At 39.0% G+C, this 23,937-nt stretch overlaps 1 protein-coding gene across 8 annotated transcripts in view; it reads left to right on the top strand.

The window, feature by feature from the left end:
* mbnl2 (muscleblind-like splicing regulator 2) overlaps positions 1-23,937 on the top strand; it is a 95,202-nt gene that overhangs the window by 53,169 nt on the left and 18,096 nt on the right. For 5 of the 8 annotated variants that reach the window (XM_073842056.1, XM_073842054.1, XM_073842051.1 and 2 more), the window contains exons 3-7: positions 13,195-13,359; positions 15,616-15,816; positions 17,704-17,958; positions 23,109-23,162; positions 23,494-23,650. In XM_073842056.1, the coding sequence (XP_073698157.1) occupies positions 13,195-13,359; positions 15,616-15,816; positions 17,704-17,958; positions 23,109-23,162; positions 23,494-23,650 (832 nt within the window). The remainder of the gene's footprint in view (positions 1-13,194; positions 13,360-15,615; positions 15,817-17,703; positions 17,959-23,108; positions 23,163-23,493; positions 23,651-23,937) is intronic. The other 3 variants (XM_073842059.1, XM_073842057.1, XM_073842055.1) reach the window with 1 other exon arrangement.

Below are 23,937 nucleotides of genomic sequence, written 5' to 3'. Positions count from 1 at the left end.
TGGTTACCTGATATCCTCCTGGTGCTCACAACTGATTGAAAGACTTTCCCTAATGCACTGAAACAGATGTGGTGTGACGTGGCACGTGTGTGTGTGGTGCTCATGTGGGCGACACTGGTTCAAATCACAGCATCAAATCACCATTATTTCCTGTTCACAGCTAAAGGGATTGGTCTGTCTGTCTGTCTGTCTGTCTGTTTGTCTGTTTGTCCATCTAGCTATCCGTCTGTCTATGTGTCTGTCTATCCGTCTATCTGTCTGTCTGTCTGTCTGTTTGTTCGTCTAGCTATCTGTCTGTCTGTCTGTCTGTCTGTCTGTCTGTCTGTCTGTCTGTCTGTCTGTCTGTCTGTCTGTCTGTCTGTCTGTCTGTCTGTCTGTCTGTCTGTCTGTCTGTCTGTCTGTCCGTCTAGCTATCTGTCTGTCTGTCTGTCTGTCTGTCTGTCTGTCTGTCTATCTGTCTGTCTGTTTGTCCGTCTAGCTATCTATCTGTCTATCTGTCTGTCTGTCTGTCTGTCTGTCTGTCTGTCTGTCTGTCTGTCTGTCTGTCTGTCCGTCTAGCTATCTGTCTGTCTGTCCGTCTAGCTATCTGTCTGTCTATCTATCCATCTGTCTGGCTATCTATCTATCTATCTATCTATCTATCTATCTATCTATCCGTCTGTCTGTCTGTCTGTCTGTCTGTCTGTCTGTCTGTCTGTCTGTCTGTCTGTCTGTCTGTCTGTCTGTCCATCTATCTATCTATCTATCTATCTATCTATCTATCTGTCTGTCTGTCTATCCGTCTGTTTATCCGTTTGTCTGTCTGTTCATCTGTCTATCTTTCTGTCTGTTTATGTCTATCTATCTGTCCATCTGTCTATCCGTCTGTCTGTCTGTCTGTCTGTCTGTCTGTCCACCAGTCTGTCATCTATCTATCGTTCTATCACTCTATCTGTCGCTCTATCGTTTTATATATCCTTCAATCTATATCATTTTATCGTCTGTCTGTCTGTCTGTCTGTCTGTCTGTCTGTCTCTCTATCTCTCTATCTATCTGTCTGTCTGTCTGTCTGTCTGTCTATCTGTCTATCTGTTTATCTGTCTATCTGTTTATCTGTCTATCTGTCTGTCCATAGGTCTATCGTTCTATCTGTCATCCTATCTATCGCTCTATCATTTTATCTATCCTTCAATCTATCTGTCTGTCTGTCTGTCTGTCTGTCTGTCTATCTGTATGTTGGTCTATCTGTTTGTCTGTTTGTCTGTCTATCATTCCTTATATCTATTGTTCTGTGTACAATTATGAAATTACAAATATGAAATTGAATCTGAATTGAGAGGCATTCTGAATTCAGTTCTGCCTCATACAGGTATGAGACGGGGACAGTCCACTGAAAGTCCCAACATGATGACAAGGGCGCTCATGTCAGAAGACTGTCTTTGTCAGCATTCCCAGGAGCTTATCCCGCTAAGCCTCTTTGATCTTGCTCTCTCACTGTGCCATAGCCTCGTAATCAAGCCTATTTATTTAAGTGCCGCACGGGAGAGTGACGGGCCGGCTGTGACCCACTGTACTTTCAATCAACGCTGGCTAGACCATTCACGTCGCTCGAGTGCACGGCAATGTCACCGAGAACGTGCACTGGCTTTCACGTCAACATTTGCTTGATTTTCATGTCTGTCAGAGAGATTGTATCACCAGTTTAAAGTATATTTGTGTTATAGTCCAATAGTCCCTTGAGCTCAGCAGATTGAGTACACGCCGTATTAATGGTTGTTTAACTCATTCGTTCAGACATGTAGGGTCCAAGAGGCCATCGCTCATGAGACTGTAAACCCATTTTTCATTATTTTAAGGTATATGAAACCAAACATTTGACTTATATTGTTCGCTAACATTGTTAACACAAGGACTTTGGCAGTTATTATGTTAGTGTATTTCCTTTGAGGTCAAAGTTATTCCAGATGTAGTTATTTTTTCACTGAATTGGCACATAAACAGTAGTTTGAATGCAACATGAGTGGCAACATCTGGGCTGTGTTTCATTTTCACTTACAGAAAACAGAGGGTGGTTATGTCTTTGAAATACATGTGCTAACCAGGCGTGGCATGAGAAGTAAACTTTCTGTTTTTATAAAATGAAAAATGCAACAGAAAGTGACAAATTCAGCCAAATAAAAAACTGTTTGATCTTGGAAAAAGTTAAATACGGCACCGTTTGTAACCAGTTAGATTGCATTGTGGGCATGGCATTTAAATTAAAACCAAGCAAGCAATCAATAAAGTTTTTTTGTCAGATATTTTTGTCTAATTGACTAGCGTGCAACAGTACACTTTACAGATTAGTTCCAGAACTCAGTTTAGTTCAATTCAGATTACATTTGGTAAAACCAATCTTTTTTTTCAAGACATAAAATGTTTTAAACTGGTTTGATTGTGTGTTGCTTTACATTATCAGGCATGTTAAAGACGTAAATGAGATGTAAATGAGTGTTCACACTGACAACAGTTTGCAGCAACAAAGCAACGTAAATCAGTCTTTTTAAGTTTGTTGATTTAAGGCAATAAAGCGACTATAGTACAATTGCACCATCCTTTACTTGTTATTGTCCAATACAGCAGTCAAATAGGAGCCGATCGTACGGCATCTTGCCAAACTGAAGTGGCTTAATCACTATTTCAAATTAATTTGTGATGTGGTGTTGGTTTTTTCTTTTTTAAGGCATAAAATGCAACAAATTAAAGATTTATCGCATGTTGATTTACATTGTTAGGTTTAGTAAGAGCACCTTAAGGAGCGTTCACACTGACAGCAGTTCTAAAAACAAAGTAAATCAGTTATTTTCATTGAAGTTTAAGGCAATATAGTGACAATGGCACTCTTTTGCTTAATGCTTTTAAATACAGTGTTTAAATGGGTGCCGATAATATAGGATTTTGCCAAACTGAAGTGGTGAAAATCACTATCAGTGTGAACACACCTCCAGAACTCAATTCAGTGCAAATTCAGATTAATTGGTGATGAAGACATAAAATGCAACAAATAAAACTAGATTGTTCATGTGTTGCTTCAGTTTGTCAGGCATAGTAAGGACGCTCTGCAAATAGATTTTAATGAGTGTTCACATTGACAACAGTTGAACAATGAAGCAAAGTAAATCAGTAATTTTCAGTAAAGGTTGCCGATTTAAGGCAATATAGCAACTATTGCACGCTTGATGCTGTCTAATACAGAGCTCATACAGCATCTTGCCAAATTGAAGCGGTTTAATTGCTGTCAGTGTGAAAGCACCTCCAGAACTTAATTCACTGTAAATTCAGATTCAGTTGTGATGTGGTATTGGTAAACAGTTTTTCTTTCCCTTTTAAGATATAAAATGCAACAAGTGAATCTAGTTTGATTGCTTGTTACTTTACATTGTCAGGCACAGTAAGGAAAGAGTGTAAATAGGGGTAAGTAAGTGTTCACACTGACAACAGTTCAACAAATATTCAGACAATATAGGAACTATTGCATGCTTTATACTGTCGAATACAGTGGTCAAATAGGAGCCGGTAAAACAATATAGGATCTTGCCAAACTGAATCGGTTTAATTGTTCTGAGTGTAAACACACTCTTGTTATGTAATTGCCAAGATTGTGATGCATTCAGAAATCAATTCAGTGCAAATTCATACTCATTTGAATGAATGTAAAATCCAGCAAATGAAACTAGATTGATTATGTGTTGCTTTACATTGTCAGACATAGTAAGGAAACAGTGTAAATAGATTTTAAGGAGTGTTCACACTGACAACAGTTCAACAAAACAAAGTGAATCAGTCATTTTCAGTGAAGGTACTGATTTAGGACTATATAGCGACTATTTACATTTGTGCATTCACACTGAATTCAGTTTGTGTTTGAAGAGTAGGAAAAAAATACATACGTTTATATAATGCAGATTTAACAAACAACATGCCTTTCTGACATTTTCACGTATATTTTAATTGTTGCGTAGGATTGTGCTACATCTTGAATTCAATTCAGATTCATTTGTAATGTGGTGTTGGTAAATCACCTATTTTATTACAGGATTTATTAAGCATCAGCCAAGACAGTACATACGGCGTGTCATGATGGGCATTGACCATGCTTTGAGCTTTAGCCATGAACCTTGTACTTCGTTTTTAATGTTTCCCTAACTTTATTCTCCTATATAATGCCATTTATGTCATCTCGGGTTTCTAAATCCGGTTCCTCCTTTAATTGCAGCGATGCAGTATTGTGTAGCATGTAGAGGATTGGTCATTCGATCCAGAGCTTCTCTTCGTCCTCCATCAGCGCCATTCCTGCCGAGTTCGCCAGTAAAAATAGACCTTCATTATTGAATCAGCAGTCTCCTCTCAATCAGGCCGAACACAGCAAATCAAACCTCTCATACATATTCCAGTAAGATCCTTTGCAATCCCGATAGCGCTGGAAGTCCTCTATCGGATGTCTTTCGCTTCTCCTCACCATCCGTCACCCCGTCAGCGGCCGCAAGAGTCCATCTCGTAGCCCGGACTGATTGGCTTTGACACCTCTCAGCTTTTGGCTGGGCGGCTGAGCAACGCTGTTATTCCAGGAGGGATATTGATAGCCCCTTTGCACCGGCACCCTGAGATCCCGTGGATTACAGAGCTGCATATTTGGGAATTTGAGGGTGTTAAGTGTCTAGACCTGTCTTCAGCTTGGCCTATAATTGATTATGTGTTGATAATGAATGATATTAGCATCATTTATAATACAGCTGGTGTGTTAGACCAGTAATTTGGTGGAATCCTTAAGTTCAGATGCTTCCATCTATCGAATAATTGAGCGAAAATCCAAAGCTTTGACTTTCAGTCTTTTAAATGATTGCAAATGCATTATATTTTGGGTCTGATCAATCACCCGAGGTCTCGACCGCATTAACAGAAGTCAGATATCTCAGTTGGTGCCGTTGCGGTGCTCAAGAGGCTGCAGTGAGCTGATTCAGCATTGTTTAACTGTTTGGAGATTATTAAAATGACAGCGCGCTCCGTTTAGATCTAGTTTGGTGTTATTTATAGCACACTATCTCCATTGTAATCCGAGAAAGGTAGGATACCTGGATGTCTTGCGCTTTTATCCTTGTTGTCATAAACCACCGTAAGCAAGCAACACCTCAGATAAGCTGACTGCGCACATTCCTGTGAGCGCTTCGAAGATGTTTTCAAGGGATTTGTGACCTCCCTGCAACATTACATTACATTTACATTTATTCATTTAGCCGACGCTTTTATCCAAAGCGACTTACAATTGGGAATACAACAAGTGATTCATCCTAAGGAGGCAGATCAACATAGGAAGTGTTCAAAAATACCATATATCAGGCGTTGTTAGAAGAGTGCAGGCTAGAAGGAGAAGATCAAGAAAGAGAGGAAAAACAGGCTAGAAGGGAGGATTTTTTTTTTTTTTTTTTTTTTTTTTTTTTTTTTTTTTTTTATTGAGTCAGATAGTGTCGAAAAAGATGGGTTTTCAGCAGTCGTTTGAAAGCTGTTAAGGAGTCTGCATTCCGGATAGGGGTGGGAAGATCATTCCACCAGGCAGGAACGTTGAACGAGAATGTTCTGGACAGTGATTTCATGCCTCTCTGTGGTGGTACAATGAGGCGTCTTTCACTAGAGGATCTCAGTCTTCTGGAAGGAGTGTAGATGTGTAGTAGTGAATGGAGGTAGGCAGGTGATGATCCGGTGGCTGTCCTATAGGCCAGCATCAGTGTCTTGAATTTGATGCGTGCTGTAACCGGTAGCCAGTGCAGGGATATGAAGAGAGGTGTAACATGGGCCTTTTTGGGCTCGTTGAAGACCAGTCGTGCTGCTGCATTCTGAATCATTTGTAGAGGCTTGATTGTACATGCTGGAAGACCAGCTAAAAGAGCATTGCAGTAGTCCAGCCTGGAAATGACCAGGGCCTGGACGAGGAGTTGTGTAGCATGCTCTGTTAGGAAGGGCCTGATCTTTCTGATGTTGTACAATGCAAACCTGCAAGATCGAGCGGTCTTAGCTATGTGGTCTTTAAAAGTCAGTTGGTTGTCAAAGATAACACCCAGATTTCTGGCTGAAGTGGATGGGGTAATTGTTGATGAACCTAACTGGATGGAGAAGTCATGCTGTAGAGATGGAGTGGCAGGAAAGATAAGGAGTTCCGTCTTTGCTAGATTGAGCTGTAGATGGTGTTCCTTCATCCATGCAGAGATATCCGCTAGGCAACCTGAGATCCGTGCAGCTACCGATGGATCGTCTGGTTTGAAAGAAAGATAGAGCTGTGTGTCATCAGCATAGCAATGGTAGGAGAAGCCATGTGCCTGTATGATGGGGCCCAGAGATGTAGTGTATATGGAGAAGAGGAGAGGTCCAAGAACTGAACCCTGAGGAACCCCAGTGACCAGTTGATGAGTTTTGGATACCTCGCCTCCCCAGGCCACTCTGAAAGACCTACCAGAGAGGTAGGATTTGAACCAGCGAAGTGAAGTCCCTGTAATACCCAGCATTGAGAGGGTGGACAGGAGGATCTGGTGATTCACAGTGTCAAAAGCTGCAGATAGGTCCAGCAAGATGAGTACCGATGATTTGGACTCAGCTTTTGCCGTCCGCAAGGCTTCAGTGACAGACAGTAGCGCAGTCTCAGTTGAATGGCCGCTTCTGAACCCTGATTGGTTAGAGTCCAGTAGATTGTTCTGTGAGAGGAATAAGGATAGCTGGTTGAAAACAGCCCGTTCCAGTGTTTTTGCTATGAATGGAAGGAGGGAGACAGGTCTGTAGTTGTCTATGAGTGAGGAGTTAAGTGTAGGTTTTTTGAGCAGTGGGGTTACCCGGGCCTGCTTAAATGTAGTGGGAAAAGTGCCTGTGAGAAGAGATGTGTTGATGATGTGTGTGAGCGCCGGTAGGATTGTAGGGGAGATTGCTTGGAGAAGGTGTGAGGGGATAGGATCTAAAGGACATGTCGTCGGATGGCTGGAGAGGAAAAGTTTGGTTACTTCTGCCTCCGAGCAAGGACAGAAGGAGAAGTGGGGGGTTCCAGCCGTGATTGTGGTCAATTTTAGTTCCTGTATGTGTGGAGCTGAGAACTTATTATTGATCGATGTAGTTTTGTCTGTAAAAAATGTGGCGAAATCATCAGCTGTTATAGAAGTTGTGGGAGGTGGTGGAGGGGGACAAAGCAGTGTATTAAATGTTTTGAAAAGGTTGCGTGCGTCCGGGGAATTGTTGATCCTGTTGTGGAAGTATGAAGATTTGGCTGTATGTACTTGGGTAGCGAAAGATGAGAGCATAGACCGATACATACTGAGGTCGGATGGATCCTTAGATTTGTGCCATTTTCTCTCAGCTGCCCTAAGTTTGGAACGATGCTCACGAAGAACATCGGATAACCAAGGGGTTGTCGGAGCAGATCGTGCTGGCCTGGAGGAGAGAGGGCATATAGCATCTAGACAGGAGGTAATAGTGGAGCATAAGGTGTCAGTTGCTGCATTAGTGTCCAGGGATGAGAAGTGAGTAGGAGAGGGAAGGGAGGAGGATACTAAAGAAGAAAGATGGGAGTGTGAGAGAGAGCGTAGGTTTCTTCTAAAAGTAACAGGTAGAGGGGTTGGGAGTGCACAAGTAGCAAGATGTAGGTCAAATGTAATGAAGAAGTGGTCAGAGATGTGTAGGGGTTTGACCACAATATTGTCTGAAATACAATTTCGCATGTAAATGAGATCAAGTTGGTTGCCAGATTTATGAGTGCATGTAGTGATAACACGTTGTAGATCAAATGAAGCTAGAAGTGAATTGAAGTCAGCAGCATAGGGTTTGTCAAGGTGAATGTTGAGGTCCCCAAAGACTAGAAGTGGGCTGCCATCCTCTGGAAACGAGGACAGCAGCCCATCCAGCTCTTCTAAGAAGATGCCAAGTTGAGTAGGAGGGCGGTAGATTACCACAATGTGGAGTTCGATAGGAGATGTTACAGTGATTGTATGAGATTCAAATGAACTATAATTGCATAGAGGAGAATGGGTTGAGTATTTCCAGTTGTTAGAAATAAGAAGTCCCGTCCCCCCACCCCTTCCAGGCTGACGAGGGGTGTGAGAGAAGGAAAAGTTATTAGAAAGAGCAGCTGGGGTTGCAGAGTCTTCTGGACGAATCCAGGTCTCAGTCAAGCCTAGAATGCTCAAACCAGATTGCACAGAAAATGCTGAAATGAAGTCAGATTTGTTGACAGCTGATTGACAGTTCCAGAGTCCAACCGTGAAAGAGAAAGGTTCAGTGGAAGAAGTGTCGATAGGACGCAGGTTAGAAATATTGCGTCGACGTGTGCGTGTGATATTAGTGCGGTGTGAAGAGACCACCGGAATGAGTTGGAAACACATGATAGAGGAGGACAGAAAGAAGAGTGAAATAAAGGAGAGGAGTACTTAAGTGCGTTGTCGGTGTCGTTGCTCGGTGAAGTCGCGCAGGAAAAGTCGCAGTCTTTACTCTCCTCGGTCTTCACGCGAGGAGGCTGAACGCTTCCGCTGACGCTTCAGCGTCAGCTGTTCTGACGCAGTTAAATAGACAACCAAACAGTGCTTCAATGATAAAAGCTAGGGACGCCTCCTAGGCTCAGTGAGCCGCGAATGTCTCGCCCGCACGCAAAATGGCTCAATCGAAACTCAAAAAGCAACAGCTTCGCACTTGTAATAGCTCCAGAAGGGAACGATATGACAAAAACAAAAGCTTCCCTTGGCCGTACGCTCAGTTATCAATTTTAATGATTGCAATAAAAACTAGAATTTAAAGCAAAAACAATCGCAGGACAAATAACAGAAGAACACTCCTTTTCTAACAGTGAATAGATGTAAATAAAACAAACGAATAATTAAATAGAACAACAGAGTACTTTAAGAAGCAGCTCAAAATTAATATTAACGAATAAGTGAATAGAAACTACAGAGTGCGTTTTAGAAGCAGCTCAAATTTAATATTAACCAATAAGTAAATAGAAACTACAGAGTGCGTTTTAGAAGCAGCTCAAATTTAATATTAACCAATAGTAAATAGAAACTACAGAGTGCGTTTTAGAAGCAGCTCAAATTTAATATTAACCAATAAGTAAATAGAAACTACAGAGTGCGTTTTAGAAGCAGCTCAAATTTAATATTAACCAATAAGTAAATAGAAACTACAGAGTGCGTTTTAGAAGCAGCTCAAATTTAATATTAACCAATAAGTGAATAGAAACTACAGAGTGCTTAAGAGAACAGCGGCTTAAAATTAATACTTAGGAATAAGTAATTAAACAGAAACAACAAAGTGCTTTTAGCAGCAACTCTAAGTAACGACCGCCTAGTGAAATAGTATTAAAGTAGACACTTACGCGCCGTCGTTCTTTCTCGTCTGAGGACTGAACTCACTTTCCCGCAGTATGGAAAGTAAGCAAACTATTTAAGCAGTATTCTCGCTAGCCACGCCTCCTAGGCTCAGTGAGCCGCGAATGTCTCGCCCGCACGCAAAATGGCTCAATCGAAACTCAAAAAGCAACAGCTTCGCACTTGTAATAGCTCCAGAAGGGAACGATATGACAAAAACAAAAGCTTCCCTTGGCCGTACGCTCAGTTATCAATTTTAATGATTGCAATAAAAACTAGAATTTAAAGCAAAAACAATCGCAGGACAAATAACAGAAGAACACTCCTTTTCTAACAGTGAATAGATGTAAATAAAACAAACGAATAATTAAATAGAACAACAGAGTACTTTAAGAAGCAGCTCAAAATTAATATTAACGAATAAGTGAATAGAAACTACAGAGTGCGTTTTAGAAGCAGCTCAAATTTAATATTAACCAATAAGTAAATAGAAACTACAGAGTGCGTTTTAGAAGCAGCTCAAATTTAATATTAACCAATAGTAAATAGAAACTACAGAGTGCGTTTTAGAAGCAGCTCAAATTTAATATTAACCAATAAGTAAATAGAAACTACAGAGTGCGTTTTAGAAGCAGCTCAAATTTAATATTAACCAATAAGTAAATAGAAACTACAGAGTGCGTTTTAGAAGCAGCTCAAATTTAATATTAACCAATAAGTGAATAGAAACTACAGAGTGCGTTTTAGAAGCAGCTCAAATTTAATATTAACCAATAAGTAAATAGAAACTACAGAGTGCGTTTTAGAAGCAGCTCAAATTTAATATTAACCAATAGTAAATAGAAACTACAGAGTGCGTTTTAGAAGCAGCTCAAATTTAATATTAACGAATAAGTGAATAGAAACTACAGAGTGCTTAAGAGAACAGCGGCTTAAAATTAATACTTAGGAATAAGTAATTAAACAGAAACAACAAAGTGCTTTTAGCAGCAACTCTAAGTAACGACCGCCTAGTGAAATAGTATTAAAGTAGACACTTACGCGCCGTCGTTCTTTCTCGTCTGAGGACTGAACTCACTTTCCCGCAGTATGGAAAGTAAGCAAACTATTTAAGCAGTATTCTCGCTAGCCACGCCTCCTAGGCTCAGTGAGCCGCGAATGTCTCGCCCGCACGCAAAATGGCTCAATCGAAACTCAAAAAGCAACAGCTTCGCACTTGTAATAGCTCCAGAAGGGAACGATATGACAAAAACAAAAGCTTCCCTTGGCCGTACGCTCAGTTATCAATTTTAATGATTGCAATAAAAACTAGAATTTAAAGCAAAAACAATCGCAGGACAAATAACAGAAGAACACTCCTTTTCTAACAGTGAATAGATGTAAATAAAACAAACGAATAATTAAATAGAACAACAGAGTACTTTAAGAAGCAGCTCAAAATTAATATTAACGAATAAGTGAATAGAAACTACAGAGTGCGTTTTAGAAGCAGCTCAAATTTAATATTAACCAATAAGTAAATAGAAACTACAGAGTGCGTTTTAGAAGCAGCTCAAATTTAATATTAACCAATAGTAAATAGAAACTACAGAGTGCGTTTTAGAAGCAGCTCAAATTTAATATTAACCAATAAGTAAATAGAAACTACAGAGTGCGTTTTAGAAGCAGCTCAAATTTAATATTAACGAATAAGTGAATAGAAACTACAGAGTGCTTAAGAGAACAGCGGCTTAAAATTAATACTTAGGAATAAGTAATTAAACAGAAACAACAAAGTGCTTTTAGCAGCAACTCTAAGTAACGACCGCCTAGTGAAATAGTATTAAAGTAGACACTTACGCGCCGTCGTTCTTTCTCGTCTGAGGACTGAACTCACTTTCCCAACAATGCAGAGAGCACACAAACGCCTATATGGGGCACATCTCTGCTCTATACACTTGATGCAGACAAATATTATGATTAAATACCAAAATTTAGCATTTTATTATGCAATGCATTTGGTTTATACAGAGACTTTTGTCCTGCTTTTCATTTTTGCATTTATGAGGCATTGTTTGTTTCTGGTTATTAATGAGCTTGTTATAGTGTCAAGACAGTTTCACGGTATATGATCTGACAGTTAGCGCAGTGCTCGTCATTAAATGGTGTGTTAGCAGAAAGAATAATGTGCATAAGCTGCTGTGCATGCATGCATATGTGCATCTGATTTTAACACCTTTTTAAACTGTTTGCATGTAATTTGTTACATTGTTAATGACATTTTTGGTTTAATTAAAGCAGCTTTAGCTTTATGCATAAAAATGCATTTCTGCATATGAAATAAATTTACATGCAGGTGAGTCAACTCTTTCTGTATCACAGCTTTTACATGAATACTTTTGACAAATTACAAGCAAAAAGGCTTGATATTGATATATGAACTTCATATTAAATTGGCTGTATTTATGTATTTTAATGGTAGTGGCACTCCAACGAATTATCAACAAAGATTGAAAACAATTTGAAAAGCATTTTATTAAAAGCATAAGCAATATTAATAGTGATTTTTAACACCACTTTTTTTTCAAAAAGGAAAAGGTTTTTGATTCAAATTGGTATTTCTTTTATGCAAAGTAAACCAATATTTAGTAGAGATATTAAAAACAGCAACATCAATAGTCATAATTTACTTTACAAACACTGCAAATGCTAAAAAATTTGGCAGTAGTATTTCAAAAATAAGTTAAACCTTTAAATCTTTTTTTTTTTTGCAAAGTAAAGCAATATCCATTTTTTTTATACAGCAGATATTTTAAAAACAGAAATAAAAATACAGTAGTTTAAAAATAAATACATAAAAATATATATATATATAATTTAGTAATTAAAAAGCATATATAATTATAAATATTTCTTAATTTTCTAATTAAGCAGATACATTAAAAACAGAAATAAAGCATGCAAAATTGCAAAAATAGAAATGCATAATTCAATTTTATGTAATTCTAAAAATGTAAATGTCATTTAAAATATTTTTTTATTTAGCTGACATTAAAAATTAATTTAAAAATTCGAAATAATTTAATTTATGTATCAAAACAAAGTAGAAATGTTTTTAAGCTTAAAATTAAAATGTTCTTTAATGTATTTATTTATTAATTTTAATTAATGACATCTACAGTTTGTTTTCTCTGGTTTGCTTCGGTTATGTATTTGTGAGAGTAGCGCAAGCATGTGATATTTGTGCTCAAGGTTACCGTGGAGATCTCACACCTCCAGCGAGCAGCTGATGCTGTAGAGCGCATGCAGGGCAACGCAGCATCTGCAGAGGCAGTAATATTCTCTTTCTGTGTCTCTGCATGTCCGCAGTATGTGCTACTGCTGCGTTTTTAACCCCTCCTCCACTATTTCTCACATCTCAGTATCAGTTCAGTTCAGTGTCACTGGATATCCTGCAGTGGAGGTTTCATGCAAACACACGCTTGACCTTGTGTGGAATATTCGTCTAACTTTGGCCTCCTTAATAAATATTGCAGCATGAAGCAGACATCCACAATGCATTGCTGCTGCTTGGTTTTCATGTACATTGTAGTGTCGTTTTTATGTTGTTTCTGATTTTTCGCAGGTAATCAATGTGTTTACACTGTATATAAGCAAGACTGCAAGAGTATAAAGTTATGAAGTGAATGGATAAGTCATGAGAGAAATGTTTGACTCGAGATTTCTGCAGTTGATGCTCTTTTGAGATGAATGAGAGATTATTGGGCTCTTTTTTGCAAAAGGCGTCAGCAAAAGTTTTCATTTCTGTACAGAAGAAACAACTGAGATACTTACGAGTTGTCTTCTGTGATCTTTCTTGCTGTAGGGTCGGTGTACGAGAGAGAACTGTAAGTACCTTCACCCCCCGGCGCACCTGAAGACGCAGTTGGAAATCAACGGGCGCAACAACCTCATCCAGCAGAAGACCGCAGCAGCCATGCTGGCGCAGCAGATGCAGTTCATGATCCCTGGCACCACCATGCAACCAGTGGTAAAAACCATCTATTTTTCATCCTGTTTAGATGCAAACTTACTTTACTTAGAGAAATAGTTGAATTGTCTGAAAATGTGTTCACCCTCAGGTCATCCAAGAGTTGGTTTCTCTGTCAGATTTTGAGAAAGGTTGCATTCTGTCACTTTCTCACAAATTGATCCTCTGCAGTGAATGGGTGCCGTCAGAATGAAAGTCGAAACAGCTGATAAAAACACAAGTAATCCACACCACTCCAGTCCATCAATTAACATCTTGTGAAGCCAAAACCTGCATGTTTGCTGCATGTTTGTGAGAAGCAAATACATCTATGATATGAGTCTATAATCCATAGTAACACTTCCTTCAGTGGAAAAAGTTGCCTGGTCTGAATCAAGAGAGAAATCTGCATGGATCAAGCACTGTTTACAAGTCAAAACTGCTCTAAACAAATGTGACCCTGGACCACAAAACCAGTCATAAGGTTAAATTTTACAAAACTGAGATGTATACATCATATGAAAGCTCACTAAATAAGCTTTCTATTGATATATGGTTTGTTAGGATAGGACAATATTTGGCCGAGATACAACTATTTGAAAATCTGGAATCTGAGGGTGCAAAAAAATCAAAATACTGAGAAAATCACCTTTAAAATTCTCCAAATTTAGTTCTTAACAATGCATATTACTAATCAAAAATTACATTTTGATTTATTTATAGTAGGAATTTTACAAAAAATCTTCATGGAACATGATCTTTACTTAATTTCCTAATGATTTTGGCATAAAAGAAAAATCTATAATTTTGACCCATACCATGTATTTTTGGCTATTGCTACAAACATACCCCAGCGACTTAAGACTGGTTTTGTGGTCCAGGGTCACAAATATGTGACTGGATTTTGATGTGAGCCAACAGATTGACTGTTTTTAAGTTAAAATGTCTAATAAATAAAGAAAAAAGAGAAGTGAGAAGAATGGCGGAAAATAACGAAAAACAAATCAAAGACCCACCCGCTAGTTGAGCATGCTGATCAGTTAGTGTTCCTCAAGAAGAATATGCCTTGATGAGACCACTGTCCAGGTTAACATAAATCACTTTACAGTAACTTACTACTGACATTTCAGTATCACGGTTTACACATGTTAGTTAATGTTCATGTTGTTTTTTTAATGTTCAGGCACTTTTATCTGTCTAGCTGTACAGTGTTTACATTTAAGACCAGGAGGCAGTGAGTTATTATGCAAATGCATATTTCTTTGCACAGTGTTGGAAACGTTGGCATTAATAAATGCATAAGATTTCCTTATGGGTATTTTTTTTTTTTTTTCAGTCACATATATCGTTGATGAAATTTCTTCCAATATATTGAATATCATAGATATCGTGAATCGTGATATTATCATTATCGTGGGCCACATATCGCCACAGAATTGAATCGTGAGTTACCTGTATCGTCCCACCCCTAGTAAACACTGTACGTTTATTTGTGTGCACCCATAATAACAACGAAACATTGCACTTTTGTAAAATAATGAATGCAAACGGGATATTCTTTCTGCCGTCTTGAGCGCAAAACTTTGAAACTTTGTGTATACTCGCCTTACAGAAAGGAAAAATACATCTATAGAGAGTGAAATGTCTACTTGCAAATCAAACAATTCAAATAGAAAACAAATGCTCTCAGATTTTGTAATCCGTATGAAACATGCATACAGGCGCTTCACTACTGCGGAGATGACAAGTTAGTGTCGCAGACTTCATCTCTTAAGTCAAAAACAAAGAAAGCGCTAGTTTATCAATAAATTCTAAAAACATTAATGCGGTCTCCTTGCTGGTTTTCCCTGACACATCCATAATTATTATATCTGCCGGTGCGCTGTGGCAAGCTTTTCCGTGTGCTTAGGCTGTGGTGGCAATTAAAGGCTTATTATTATGATTTATATGGTTTATAAATTTTTTGTTATTAAAGATGTGTTATTTAGAAACATGCAGCTTTTGTCTTCTCAAGACATTAATTGATGGACTGAAATGTATTACTTGTGGATTACTGTGGTGTTTTTAATCAGCTGTTCGGACTCTCATTCTGACGGCACCCATTCACTGCAGAGAATCCATTGGTGAGCAAGTGATGCCATGCAACATTTCTCCAAATCTAATGAAGAAACAAACCCATGTACTTCCTGCATGACCTGAGGATGTGTAAATTTTCAGCAAATTGAATGTTTTGGGTAAACTGCTCTGTAACTCTCTCATCAGCTGTTTTCTTTACAGCCTACATTTCCTGTCAGCCAAGGTCTGGGCTCGAACCCTGGACTTAGCTACGCGCCGTATCTGACTCCCATGAGCCACGGCATGGGTCTGGTCCCCACAGAGATGCTCCAAAGCACCCCTGTCATCGTCCCTGGAAGTCCACCAGTCAGCGTGCCGAGCTCATCCTCCACTCAGAAACTCCTGCGCACAGACAAGCTCGAGGTAAAGCGCCTCACCGAGACATTACAAAACGGTCATTTCGCTCAGCTCGAGATGTACCAGAGATGTTAGGCGGAGAATAAATTAAATCTAGATTAAAGATGTTAGAAAACTTGATTAGAAGCTCAAAATAAATATGTATAGTTCATGCTTTGAACTTAAAGTGTTTACTGTAATATAATAAAATATTAGCCTCTAATATATTGGTGGCATAGTTTTATTTTAAAATACACATGATAATACAATGCTTTTTGGTCTGATTTAATATACAAATAAACATAAACGAGAAAATGACAATCATGAATTTAAAGAAAGGATAAAAGAAAAATATCATAATTTTTTTATGATATTTATACAATGAATAAATAGGCTTTTCATTGATGTATGGTTTGTTAGGATAGGACAAAATTGAGCTGAGATACAACTATTTGAAAATCTTGAGAAGAAAATCTTGAGAAAATCGCCTTTAAAGTTGTCCAAATAAAGTTCTTTGCAATGCATATTACTAGTCAATAATTACATTTTGACATATTTACAGTTGGAAAATTACATCTTGATGGACCACGATCTTTATTTAATATCCTAATGATATTTGGCATAAAAGAAAATTAGATCATTTTGACCCATACGATGTATTGTTGGCTATTGCTACAAACCGACCTGTGCTATTTAAGACTTGTTTTGTTTTACAGAGTAAAAAAACACCTTTAATAATTAAGTATTCAATTATATGCAAAAAATAAAAAAGATCCATATTTAAAATAAAGGCCGATCATAAGTCAGTATGTGAGAAAGACTAGTCAAATATTAGATCATAATTGCTCCGTAGATTCTAAACATTGCACATTTGAACAAAGTCAAGGTCTCTAATATATTGGTGTCATAGTTTTATTTTGTTAAAATACACATTATAATACAATGGTTTTTGGTCTCAAAATGATGCAAAGTTGTAGATGCAGCATCAATCCGTAGGCACAAAACCTCAAAACGAAGTAGTCAAATGTAAAGTAACCTGAAGGTAAAAAATTATGCAACTGAACGTATAAGATGTAGGAAAGACATTTTACAAATATATAGAGACCAATCATAGTTCATGTGTCATTCAATCAATATAAAGAAATGATGAAAGAAAAGACCAGTCATAACTTATGCAAATAATGCAAGGGAAAAAAAGGTCAGTCATAATTGGTTTGTATTGTAATTATATATATATATGAAATAGTATTGTTGGCTATTGCTACAAATATATCTGTGCTACTTAAGACTGGTTTTGTGATCCAGGGTAAAATATATAAAAAAAGAAAACAAAAAATACCTGTCATAATTGAGTATGCAGTTATAATCAAAAAATCAAAATAAAGACCAATCATAAGTATGCAATAGGACTAAGACTAGTCAAATATTAGATTCATAATTGCTCCGTAGATTCTAAAAATTGAACATTTGAACAAAGTCAAGGTTGCAGAGACATTTTCAAATTTTAATGTTAGATTTAGAGTTTGTGAAACCAAAAACAAAGCTGAATTAATTGCGAAAAGTGTGAGAAGCAAGATAGAAAGATGTGTGAGGCTTTTCAATGCAGCGCTGCCTCGAAAATGATCAGCGTGGTTGAAACAATAACAGTTGAAGGTTGTGTGTGTGTCAGTAAATGTGCGATCACTTAGCAACTGACTGATGTCTGTGATAATAAGGGGCTCCGTTCCTCTGCGGCCCTCCCACACCGAGAGGCTGTCGCTGCCTTTGTTAATATTCAGCAGCGTGTGTTTATTTACGTACCTGTGCTCATACATAAAAGCTTTGAAACTTCAATGACTCACATCTCTGTTTGCACATTTCTGTTGTGTTCCCTGTTTGTTTTGTCTGCCTGTGTTGGTTTGCGTCCGCGACCAGGTGTGTCGCGAGTTTCAGCGGGGCAACTGCGCTCGCGGCGAGACCGACTGCCGCTTCGCCCATCCTAGCGACAGCCCGATGATCGACACGAGCGACAACACCGTCACCGTGTGCATGGACTACATCAAGAGCCGCTGCTCGCGCGAGAAGTGCAAGTATTTCCACCCTCCGGCGCACCTGCAGGCCAAGATCAAAGCAGCCCAGCATCAGGCCAACCAGACTGCCGTCGCAGCGCAGGCCGCCGCTGCAGCCATGGTGAGCTAATCATGCACAATCGATTTGGAAATGACATGCATACAGTTCTGCGTTTAAAGAGTCATGTTGTGCAAAACGTTAAAGTGTGTTCGAGTTTTGAGATTACACCACCGTGCCTCGCCAGCTGCATTTAATTTACAGCAGAATTTAATTTACCGCATTGTCACGACACATTGAATCGTAACCAAGGCAGTGCTTAGAATTGTGAAAGCGTTTTCGAGTTCTGTGCACGATAAAATCAATTGACAACACATGTTGAGACGTGCCCGCGGAGCTTGCGATTTGAGATATCTGATGATGTTAGCACATTAAATGTGGAGCACTGCTTTATTATTATATAGCCATGACCCATCTCCAGAATCTGGGCGGGGTTGCGTGCCAAATCGGTGTCGACTCCCTTATCTCGTCCCCGGAGGATTTTAGCCCTATTAAACGGAGAGTAAAGAAAGAGAGAGACAAAGAGACGAGAGAGATGTGTGATAAAAATCACTCCCCCTTCTTATCCATCGAGTATCATACTGATGCGATCGTTATTAGGAATAGGATATTAATATAATAAGCACGATGGCTTAAAAGCTTCTTTGCTCACACCCTTGACTGCACAAGGTCACGGGGCGGCTTACTTCCCCATTTCACTGCCCAATGGGAGGCCTACTCTCCTCAGATCAGTCAAGATTAAATTAAGGAGATGGATGACATCTTCATGCCAAACTGACGTGAATGCACAGGTTCATCTATTATCCAAGCGAAACTGTGTTTTGGGCTGCATGCCAGGCTGCTCTCATTTCTAACGCGTCTTTACGCTGCAAGCGAGCGACGCAGTGCAACAGAACTACGACAAAATTTGTTGCATCTTTATATTGCTTTGATTATAAGTTATTGTTTCCTCACAGTCTCTGCATGCATGCGATTTTGTTGCATTGCTCGCTTGCATCCTAAACAGCAATCTAGCTTTTTGTCTGAATTGCAAGCAAATGATGCAAAGAGTTTTGTGCACTGTTATGTGCAAGTGAAGAGAGAGTTTTATTGCGTCACAATCTTTGCATGCATGCGATGTTAACTGTATTGCATTACTTGCAATATAAATTGTTTGTTGATGAATATAGCTTTGATAATAACAGGCGCTATTGATTTTTGTTGCGTCACAATCCTTGCATGTATGCGATTTTGATGCATCTCTTGCTTGCAGCCTAGAAAGATGCCTAGGTCTACACTGCAAGCAAATGACGCAAAGTTTTGTGCACGGTTATGTGCAAGCAAAGAAAGAGTTTTGTTGCGTCGCAATCTTTGCATGCATGCAATGTTAACTGCATTGTATTACTTGTAGTATAAATTGTTTGTTGATGTATATAGCTTTGATAATAACAGGCACTATCAAGTCACAATCCTTGCATGCATGCAATTTTGATGCACTGCATGCTTGCTGCAAGCAATTGGCGCAGAGTTTTGTGCATCGTTATGTGAAAGCAAAGAGAGTTTTTTGTTTTCCACTCACTGTGTATGGCTTCAATTATAACAGGTGCGATCAAGTTTTGTTGCATTGCAATCTTTGCATGCATGCAATGTTAAATGCTTGCATTACTTGCAGTATATATTGTTCATTGATGTACATGGCTTCGATTATAACAGGTGCTATCGCATTTTGTTGCGTCGCAATCCTTACTTGCATGCAATTGTGATGCATGCAAGCGAACGATTCAACATTTTGTGAATTATTCAAAAGCGAAGAGTTTTTTTTGCACTTGCAATTTATTTTGCTTCGATTATAACAAGTGCTGTCATGTTTTGTTGCGACGCAATCCTTGCATGCATACAGTTTTGATGCAATGTTCACTTGCCTTCTGTACAGCAGTCTAGATTTTTGTCTACACTGCAAGCAAACGTTGCACCATTATGCAAAAGCAAAGAGAAAGCAATGCAACAATGAAGTTTTTGTTGCACCACTCGCTTACGGCCTACATAGTTTTGTTGATGTATGATGGAAGCAATCTAGGTTTTTTCGATGCTGCAAGAAAGTAATGCAAAAACTGCAGCAAACGAGTAGACAGTATAGACAGTTGTGGTGATTATGAGAGCAGTCTAGGTTTGTCTAGACTGCAAGCAATGCAACAAAACAATTGCGTTCATTTAAAAACCAATGGAACCATGTGTGCTGCAAGTGAGTGATGCATTAAAACCAGTATTGCACATTAGCAGTGCAGACACATTTGTTGATTGCATCTATTTTTCCACACTGCAAGACAGCAATGCAAAACTAGACTGCTTCTGTTATAAGCAACTCTTCACATTGCGAGTGGTGTGATGCAGTAAAACTTGTTACTGCATGCTTTTAGATAGCTTTGTTTCATGTAATGGGAATAAACTTGTTTTGTAAACATTGCATGAAAGGAATGCAGTCCAACAACAAAACATCACTCCCATTATAATCAACAGAAGAGAGTGATGAGATGCAAGAGATCTATAGATAGCTTTATTATAATAAAAGTAATACAATTTGTTGCAGTTGCATTGCAGCTTTTTTTATTATAATGAGAGCAATGTGCAATTACACTGCAGACAAGCAATGTGCTTACAAGAAAACTAGATTTCTCCCATTGAAATTAATTAGGCTGCAAGCTGGTGACAAAATGCGACATGATGTAGTTTTGTCGCACTGCATCGCTAGATTGTGGCGTACACAGTTCTATCACTGTAATGAGCGATTTAGATTTATTTATACTGCAACAAGCAAAGAAGTTCAAGACCGTTTAGCTTCTGCTGAAGCTATTTGACATTGTGTGCATGCAGTGTAGACAACTTTTTCCAACATTGCAAACAATGCAACGCAGAAAAACTAGATGGCTCCTGTTATAGTTAATGAAACCGTCTGCTTTTTTGCAATGCGATGCAACAAATGCGACATGCATGACTTTGCCTTTTAAAATGGGAACAATGTAGTTTCCTTGCACTCCAGCGCATATTTTATTAATTATAACGGTAAGGATCTTGTTTTCTTGCAAACAATGCGTCCGTTTGAATATAGTTTGGTCGCGTCACTCGCTTGCGGTGTAGACATGGTACTTGGCAGCAAGCTTTCCCGCTTCCACATCTCACGCCGGTGTGGTTTTAGTTCGCTGTCATGGCACTTACACGCTTGGCCTCATTCGTTTTGCTGTTTACTCCATTCTCGCTTTTGCTTTTGCCCTGAACCTTTTGTCTTTTCTCCACTGTGGCGTCTGGGTCAGAGGGTGACGCGAGGACAGTTACGGCTCGCCAGTCATAACAATAAAACGAGTGAAAATAAAGCCCCAGGTTTCCCGAGCATTCAGCGACCTGAGATAAACCACCAGCTTTGGCTACAGGGTAAAACGCTGTCAGCCTCAAGGTGCAATGTCCGTTCCCTGATTATGATGTAATGCAGATAACAAAACAGATTTTTTTTCCTAGGGTTCAAACCGGGCCAGTTACTGTAGGAAAGCTGAAGCAATCGATCCCAAATGCGAAAGGGTTTAAAAGTCAGATTACACAGTCTTCATTTTCTTGTCTTTTAGTTTCTCTTTGTTTTGTTTTTGTTTTTTTCGCCAGTGGAAGGTTATGTAATTCTCTATGATAAATCCCTGTGGGTGGCATATTTATTTTAACGGTTCTCTATGTTGGCGGAGGGGAGCAAAACGTTCAACTCTTGGTTACAAGAATACCTTCAACATGCACAATTAAAGTGCATTTTATTCTGGTGTTTATTAAAAGTATACTTGGAAACTCTGTTCCTAAACCTACTGATCTTTCTTCCTAGAGAGCACTCGACTCTGTCGTAAACATGACGGCAAGACTATTCCACAAGATTTTTATGCTGCGCCTTGTTTTGCATAAATTCATGCAGTAAATATCCTTCAGGGAGGATTTAATCCTAAAATATATTGCAACGTGCTCAGCAAAAAAAAACTCATGAAAATGAGAGGAATACAGTTATGTTTTGACATAGAAACTATCACTAAAATTGTTCAATCCTAAAAAAAAAAAAAAAAAAAAAATTCTGACTATTTTGGAATTAATAATTGAGATTTTTAAGTTGCTGCCTATGTAGAGCGTTCCAAACTATGTAGACAGCAATGCAGCTCACTAGGTTTTAGAACAGAGCTTCGCAAGAGAGTCCAAACGTAGATGTTTTCCTGTCTTTAAAAAATGCATTATCTTTTACTGTAATCTGTGACTTTATTATAAATAAAAACATGCATATTTTTTCTTTTTCATTCGACATGCTAGTTTTTTTTTGTGTGGCTATTCTGATTTCAAGCATTCTGCATGGCCCTCAGCGTCATCTCATTCCAAGCGTCCTTTTTTGCTGCCCGTCATCCCATCGAGCCACATCTTATTACTTATTACCAGTACTTTTGCATGGCATTTTATTGGTGAGGAACATTGCAGCGTGCAATGTTAGCTGCATATAAACATTGAAGTTAAATTAGCACGTGGGCCACGATAAAAATAAACTGTACAAGAAATATAAGAATAAACAGAGCTCCACATTCAGTTGTTTTCTTTTACTTCCGTGACCTTTACGATTTACATGTGGCTAGTTGGTAAAAATCGCAACATATTGTGACACAAACGAATGTCAGGAAATGCGTTCCAGTGTCTTTTTATTTCCCTTTTGCAAAGTGGTGGTAAATGTCACAGCATTTGTTTAAATCGTCCGAGAAACACCGATCAAATTGGCAAAGAAAAGCCTGACATTCTGCCGTCATTAGATTTATCTTCGCCACACGCACACGAAACCCTTCGATAGCCGACGTCGGGTGTGTTTAATGCAGTGAGCTTTCATAACACTAATATCTACAATCCCATTAGCGTGTTTGATTGGTAAACGGTGAGACTCTTGATTTCTGCCGCTTTTAACACAGGTATTGTAGATGCTTTTTGCTTCCGTACTAATTCAGAACGTAGCGAAATGTTTCTTTGAGAGGAGTTTTTCGTTTATGTGCATGCCTATTGTTTTGTATGTGGTATTACTGCATTCAGATTATTTTTGTTTTTGTTTTTTTTCCTTCTCACCTATTCCACAATGCAATGCTGTCCCCATGATGCACCTCTGCTTGCTGTTACCTGTATGTTAATACGCTTGAATCCCATTGGCCCACTGCCATCATGTGCTCGCTGCCTGCTATTAAAAGACTCAGTCGACTGCCAAAGCAATGAAGCGACCCCTCGAGGCATCTGTAGATCTGGTACTATGACCTTTCACCTTTTGCTTTGCATGTAGCTTTTTAATGTACTGTAGCGACTCACAGAAGTTTTTAATTTGGCTTCTTTGTTTTGATAGAAACAGTAAAAGTCAATTTTCAAGAAACAAATGTGTGTCGTCTTTCAAAGTAAAGTAGCTTTATCTAGTAAACGTAAGTGCCTTGTTTAAGTATCTAGCGACGGTTGTCATCGTCCTTGTGTAAAACGGAGCGAAGCAGCTTCGAGTCAACATGTGCATTGATATATATATATATATTTAAATTGTGCATGCATGCAAACTTGGTTTAACTCGTGCATGTACTTTTTCACGCTCAGGCGTTTCCCCATGGAGTCCTGCAGCCCCTACCAAAGAGACCGGCACTAGAAAAGAGTAACGGGGCCAGCACGCTCTTCAACCCCAGCGTCTTGCACTACCAACAGGCTTTGGCCAACGCACAGCTTCAGCAGCCCACTGCTGCGTTCTTTCCCACAGGTGAGAACAAACACTCACGCACACGAACAAACCCACGCACACACGCCGCCCGCACTGCTTTGTATTAATCCCTGGGTCTCCCTCTCAACGTTACACCCTTCTTTCTCTTCTCCGATCCCGGCGTAACGTCATAACCGGGGCTTTCAAACAGCCGCGTGTCTCTTTTGCATGCAGTACGTGTGTGCACTGAATACTAATGCAGAAGGGAAAATACAGGCGTTATTTCGAGAGCGCTGCTGATTTGAATTTGGACAGTACTGTTGGGATACTTTGATCTAAAAATGATA

This window comes from Garra rufa, chromosome 6 (genome assembly GCF_049309525.1).
Source record: "Garra rufa chromosome 6, GarRuf1.0, whole genome shotgun sequence".
In the NCBI taxonomy this organism is placed as follows: domain Eukaryota; kingdom Metazoa; phylum Chordata; class Actinopteri; order Cypriniformes; family Cyprinidae; genus Garra; species Garra rufa.
This window is presented reverse-complemented; position numbering and strand designations above follow the sequence as displayed.